The following is a 6,503-nucleotide window of genomic DNA, read 5'->3' as shown; positions in this document are numbered from 1 at the left end:
GAGAACAACCTCACCGACGCGGTCATCAAGCCTCTCACTGAGGTTGAACTTGATGAGCGGATACGAGAGATCGCAGGGAAGAACAAGATGCTGAGGAGCTTCATCGGTATGGGGTATTGGAACGCGGTTGTACCCAAAGTTATCTTGCGTAACGTGAGTGGGAACCTTGCATATACAAACTCCACCTCATCCCTCTGTCAGATCACAGAGAACCCAGCATGGTACACATCCTACACCCCGTACCAGCCCGAAATCTCTCAAGGTCGCCTCGAATCCCTTCTCAACTATCAGACCATGGTAACTGATCTTACAGCGTTGGACGTGGCGAACGCGTCCCTGCTCGACGAGGCGACTGCTGCTGGCGAAGCCATGATCATGTGCCTCGCCACGATGCCCGCTCACAGTACCAAACGGACCTTCTTGGTCGATAGTGGTGTGTTCCCCCAAACGATCGATGTCTTACACACGCGTTCGATTGGCTTTGGCGTCAAGGTAGTTGTTGCTGATGTCCAGGAGGCGATCAACGACCCTGCGATCGCTGGTGACCTGATCGGCGTTCTCGTCCAGTACCCCAAGCAAGATGGCAGCATCGTCTACTACTCTGATCTGTCGAACAAAGTGCACGAGCTTGGCGCGCATATGGTCTGCGCCACGGACCTTTTGGCCCTGACGCTCATCAAGGCGCCGGGAGAGTGGGGTGCGGACATTGCCCTAGGATCTTCAGCCAGATTTGGGGTGCCCGCCGGGTACGGAGGTCCTCACGCAGCCTTCTTTTCTGTCAAGGATGCGCTCAAGCGAAAGATGCCTGGTCGCTTGGTCGGTGTGAGCAAGGACACTATGGGTAACCCTGCTCTGCGTTTGGCCTTGCAGAGTGAGCACCTGTCTTCTATCCAGATATACCGTCGCTAATAGACTGCGAAAGCCCGCGAGCAGCATATCAAACGTGAGAAGGCCACCTCCAACATCTGCACCTCCCAAGTACTTCTCGCCAATATGGCCGCAATGTATGCTGTCTACCACGGGCCCTCTGGGTTGAAGGCCATTGCACAGCGTGTTCAGCAGCTCACTCAGGCACTTGCAGCAGCTATTTCGGCGAAAGGCTACAAGATCACCAATGATACCTATTTCGATACCTTAACTGTTGAGGTCCCCTCTGCTGCCGATGTGCTGTCCAAGGCTCTCGAGAAGGGCATCAACATCCGCAGGGTGGACGATACTCACGTCAGCATCACGCTTGACGAAAGCGTCCGTCTCCACGACATCACTGCGCTCGCCTCTTCCTTCGAGGGGGCTACCATCCCGTCGTCGATCACTACTGGCGAATCTATCCCGTCTGCTTTGCTGCGTACCTCTCCGTATCTTTCCCATCCGACGTTCAACGCCTACCACTCCGAGACAGCCATGCTGCGGTACATTTACTATCTACAAGCTAAGGATTTATCTCTCGTTCATGCCATGATTCCCCTCGGCTCTTGCACCATGAAGCTCAACCCCACCTCGACCATGGCTCCCCTGACGTGGCCAGAGCTCGGCAGCCTCCATCCGTTCGTCCCCGAGGATCAAGCGAAAGGTTATCATGAGATGATCAAGGAGCTCGAAGACGACCTGTGCGCTATCACTGGCTTTAAGGCCTGCTCGATTCAGCCTAACTCGGGTGCTTCTGGAGAATACGCCGGCCTGATGGTCATCCGTGAGTACCTCAAGTCTCAAGGCCAGGGCCACCGTGACATCTGCTTGATCCCTGTATCCGCTCATGGTACGAACCCTGCCGTACGTCATCCTCCATGCCTAGCGAGTACACATACTGACCAGTACATATGTAGTCGGCAATGATGGCTGGCATGAAAGTCCTTTCCGTCAAGGTCCTGGCAAATGGCAACCTGGACTTGGCCGATCTCCGCGCCAAAGCCGACAAGTACAAGGACAACCTCGCGGCATTCATGATCACGTACCCGTCCACTTATGGTGTTTTCGAAGATACGGTTACCGAGGCTTGCAAGATCATACACGAGGCCGGTGCTCAGGTGTACCTGGACGGCGCAAACCTGAACGCTCAGGTGGGTATCACCAACCCGGCTACATGCGGCGGTGATGTCTGCCATCTTAACCTGCACAAAACCTTCGCTATTCCCCACGGAGGCGGAGGACCTGGTGTTGGACCCATCTGTGTTGCTGAGCACCTCGCACCCTTCCTTCCTGGGCATTCCCAAGTCAAGACCGGTGGCTCGCAGGCGATGTCGGCTGTCTCTGCTGCGCCTTTCGGCAGTGCCTCTATCCTCTCCATCTCATGGGCCTACATCAAGATGCTCGGAGGTTCCGGTCTGAAGGAGGCAACTTCGATGGCACTTCTCAATGCTAACTACATCGCCAAGCGACTCGAGCCTTTCTACCACGTCAAGTTTGTGAACGGCGCGGGCCGTGTTGCGCACGAAGTACTGATTGAGTTGGCCGAGTTCGACAAGAAAGCTGGCCTGAAAGTGTCTGACTTTGCGAAGCGCCTCCAAGACTACGGTTTCCACCCGCCCACCTGCTCGTGGCCTATTTCAACTTGTATGCTGATCGAACCCACTGAGTCAGAGGATCTCCAAGAGCTGGACAAGTTCTGCGATGCGATGATTCAGATCCGGAAGGAGGTGAACGACATCATTGCAGGAAAGCAACCGAAAGACAACAACTTGCTGAAGAACGCACCTCACCCTATCTCCGTCATCAGCCTTTCAGAAGAGGAATGGAATCGGTACGCAGAAACCGTATCGAAATAGAACCCATTTACTAAATGTCATACAGCCCTTACAGCCGCACCACCGCTGCGTATCCTTTGCCCTACCTGAAGATTCGCAAGTTCTGGCCTACTGTGACTCGCATTGACGATGCCTACGGCGATCTCAACCTGATGGTGGGTCTGGCGCTGTATTTGATTCTGGAATGAGAGCTGACGGATGTTACAGTGCACTTGCCCATCCGTGGAGGAAATGGAGGCAAAGTTCTAGATTCGTGTAGATACAGGACTTCAGAACTCCTAATTTTTGGTTTCCATGTTTCGGGTTTCCATGTAGACTGGCATTATTTTTCTCCTTTCCTCACGGGCTGTTCTACTCTCCTAGATGGCTCGCCCGGCCATAATCCGATCTGACAATAGTAGCATCCTCCTCTGCTCAACCAGAGCTGTACGAAACGTCTTGAATAGATACTGATTCTCTTACGCGTTCGAGTGAAAAAATATTTCGTTAGCGCTGGTGTGATCAAGATAGTGACTCATTGCACGGAGAAACCAGGGAGAGAACACATCAGCATTTGCATCCGGCACAGAAAGTGAACACTCCATATCGGGGTGATCGAATCGGGTATACCGCCATCTTGAAACTGTGCGGGATCCTGGATGTCAACCTCCAACCAACTTCGCAGCGTACCTTCTGGCGACCATGTCATCCTCTACGATTCGTCCTTCTTTCGACGACATCCTACTGCTCAACTGCCTACACCCGCACAAGTTCTCGCAAGATGCAAAACATTAGGCGGTCGACCTATGTCAGGACGCCCAAGACCTCTCCGGTACCCTGCTCTAGGCCTGCTTGTGAAATTCGGGGAATTTGCTAGTATCGTCGAAGTCTGGATGGATGCCATCCTACTGGGAGTGGTGCAAAGCAGGCTGGACAGCAAAACGAGGCTCAGATTGGCTCACTACACACTTACCGATGTTCATCGAACCGAATGATGTTCTCAAGGCGTGGCTGGTGTTTGCCTATCTTGTAGCGTTCTGACGTTTACGCACATTATCGGACTCCCTAAGTTTCAATTATACCTCACCTTTTTTGTACCATTGATGCGTGAAAGCATTCGTTCTCACAAACAAAGCACGGTCCAGCATTGTTCCCTTCGGTTCAATTCTGAAAGAAGATGTAACGAGCCGAGTATCTCCGGGTTCTTCTCTTGTCGAAGTGGATCTACTTGCTGATAGTATCTTAATTCATGAATAATACGCTGATCATTCCGCACTGGCCTTAACGCAGTCGACCTTCTTACGCCAAACTAGTTCACACTCGGCTCTTCACATGTGGTACATACTGGTATATGCGGACAATACACATGTCCGGCTGAATGGCCTCAACGAATCGCTTGACTGCTACCATTCGATCTCCTCAAACGCCTGAGATGTGCACGTCGGATCGTGTCAGACTACACCTAGCACCGTGGGAGGAGCTCACGTTTGGATCTATAAGAGATGAATGGTTTGAAATAGAACATGACCGGATTTCTGTTTCGGTTGTCCTCGCGATTCGTACCATTAGTCAAACGACATATACGAGCTCATCAGGTCGAAATCAGGATGGTCTTAGGTTTGCTCCGATCAGGATAGCATTTGTCCGCGCTCTTTAGGTCGACACGCTGTCACGGCTTGTCGATCAGTATTCTTCGCCGTCTTGCAAGTCTCTCGATGGTGTCTCTAAAACACACCCAATTCGTCTTGTTTACATTCCACACCTCTTTCCAAACGAAACCTCTTCACATCCATCACTCATTCACATCTTCCCACTCACTGCAAAGTCGGTAAGATCTCCTCGAGAGTATCAACGATGACTTCCACGGCTTATCAGCCCATCATCTTGACATAAGAAGAGGATAGAGTGTACTCTGATGATCCTCCTCCTGCTTCAAGCCACTAACGATGATCGTCCCCAGCGGGGCGCACGGCGCGCCCTTGATCCAGACGGGGAAAGCACCTCCATGCGCTGCAAACTCCGGAAAGGCGAGCGCCTCCTCCGGCACCTTTGTTTCCCCTCGCATCAGCAGCCCCAGCTGGTAGGGAGAGAACGCACCTTGCCCTGGGAGGCGAACTTCCTCCCCACGGGAAGAGCAATGGTTGAACCGCTAAACGACGTTCATCTTGCCGGTAATCTGTCCCCCATCAGCTCGCCTCCCCTCCCACTCCCACCGCACAGGAACGGGACTCGCCCAAACCCAGTTCCCAGAGTTAGTTGCACTCTCCTTCCCCACCGCGCACATAAATAGCACATGACCTGTAAAGGTAGATATGTGGACGACGATCTCCCTTTCCTTCCAAGCGTCGTTCGCCAAGAACCGGGCGCGGATAGCATTGCCCATTTGCCATGCTACCCCGGTCGTAAGGACCGGGAAATGGAGCTTGGATTCCTGCGAGATGGGAGATGCGTTGTTAGTGGGCTGAGGGGCAGGGAGCCGCGGGAACAACGGGACGAGGAGAGACGCACCTCAGATGTTGGAAGTGGCCTTCTCGCGGTTGATATGCTGCTCGCGGGCTTTCACAGTCTATTAGCGACGGCATATCTGGATAGTAGATAGGTGCTCACTCTGCAGGGCCAAACGCAAAGCAGGGTTACCCAGAGGGTCCTTGCTCACACCGACCAAGCGACCAGGCGTCTTCCGCTTGAGCGCATCCTTGACAGAAAAGAAGGCTGCGTGAGGACCTCCGTACCCGGTGGGCACACCAAACATGGCTGAAGATCCTAGGGCAACGTCCGCACCCCATTCTCCCGGCGCCTTGATGAGCGTCAGGGCCAAAAGGTCCGTGGCGCAGACCATATGCGCGCCAAGCTCGTGCACTTTGTTCGACAGATCAGAGTAGTAGACGATGCTGCCATCTTACTTTGGGTACTGGACGAGAACGCCGATCAGATCACCAGCGATCGCAGGGTCATTGATCGCCTCCTTGACATCGGCAACAACTACCTTGACGCCAAAGCCAATCGAACGCGTGTGTAAAACATCGATCGTTTGAGGGAATACACCACTGTCGACCAAGAAGGTCCGTTTGGTACTGTGAGCGGGCATCGTGGCGAGGCACATGATCATGGCTTCGCCAGCAGCAGTCGCCTCGTCGAGCAGGGACGCGTTCGCCACGTCCAACGCTGTAAGATCAGTTACCATGGTCTGATAGTTGAGAAGGGATTCGAGGCGACCTTGAGAGATTTCGGGCTGGTACGGGGTGTAGGATGTGTACCATGCTGGGTTCTCTGTGATCTGACAGAGGGATGAGGTGGAGTTTGTATATGCAAGGTTCCCACTCACGTTACGCAAGATAACTTTGGGTACAACCGCGTTCCAATACCCCATACCGATGAAGCTCCTCAGCATCTTGTTCTTCCCTGCGATCTCTCGTATCCGCTCATCAAGTTCAACCTCAGTGAGAGGCTTGATGACCGCGTCGGTGAGGTTGTTCTCGGGAATACGGATCCCAGCAGGTGCAGTGTCGCGTACGAAGTCCTCCAACGAGTTGTACCCGACGGTCTTGAGCATATGCACCGTGTCATCCTCACGAGGGCCAATATGGCGAGGGGTGAAGACGTCAAGCGGAGTCTCGAAGCTCGCGGTGGAGACGATCGAGGAGAGACGCTTTGGCACACGACTCAACTTTGACTTTGACGATGCACGCGCGGCGAGAGAGAAGCCAGCGCGCAGAGGACGTGCAGCAGCAATAGAACCTGCCATAATGTTGACCAAGATGTGGGAAGAGTGAAAGGAGCGAG

The 6,503-nt window shown here is 53.5% G+C and overlaps 2 protein-coding genes across 2 annotated transcripts in view; one reads left to right on the top strand and one right to left on the bottom strand.

The window, feature by feature from the left end:
- DACRYDRAFT_117531 (glycine dehydrogenase) overlaps nt 1-3,165 on the top strand; it is a 4,197-nt gene extending 1,032 nt beyond the window's left edge. Inside the window, exons 2-7 of the mRNA XM_040770403.1 lie at nt 1-153; nt 202-871; nt 923-1,770; nt 1,824-2,737; nt 2,788-2,896; nt 2,949-3,165. Coding sequence (XP_040626801.1) covers nt 1-153; nt 202-871; nt 923-1,770; nt 1,824-2,737; nt 2,788-2,896; nt 2,949-2,990 — 2,736 coding nt within the window. The 3' untranslated portion in view covers nt 2,991-3,165. The remainder of the gene's footprint in view (nt 154-201; nt 872-922; nt 1,771-1,823; nt 2,738-2,787; nt 2,897-2,948) is intronic.
- A 1,211-nt stretch (nt 3,166-4,376) lies between these two features.
- Nucleotides 4,377-6,503, bottom strand: part of DACRYDRAFT_117529 (glycine cleavage system P-protein) — a 2,783-nt gene continuing 656 nt past the window's right edge. Inside the window, exons 2-7 of the mRNA XM_040770402.1 lie at nt 6,046-6,458; nt 5,658-5,997; nt 5,328-5,579; nt 5,229-5,276; nt 4,818-5,151; nt 4,377-4,767 (exon numbers count right to left, since the gene is read on the bottom strand). Of these exons, the coding sequence (XP_040626800.1) occupies nt 5,230-5,276; nt 5,328-5,579; nt 5,658-5,997; nt 6,046-6,458 (1,052 nt within the window). The 3' untranslated portion in view covers nt 4,377-4,767; nt 4,818-5,151; nt 5,229. The remainder of the gene's footprint in view (nt 4,768-4,817; nt 5,152-5,228; nt 5,277-5,327; nt 5,580-5,657; nt 5,998-6,045; nt 6,459-6,503) is intronic.

The sequence above is a fragment of the Dacryopinax primogenitus genome, assembly GCF_000292625.1.
Source record: "Dacryopinax primogenitus strain DJM-731 SS1 chromosome Unknown DACRYscaffold_14, whole genome shotgun sequence".
Lineage (NCBI taxonomy): Eukaryota > Fungi > Basidiomycota > Dacrymycetes > Dacrymycetales > Dacrymycetaceae > Dacryopinax > Dacryopinax primogenitus.
The sequence above is the reverse complement of the archived record's forward strand: the minus strand, read 5'-3'. Positions and strand labels throughout refer to the sequence as shown.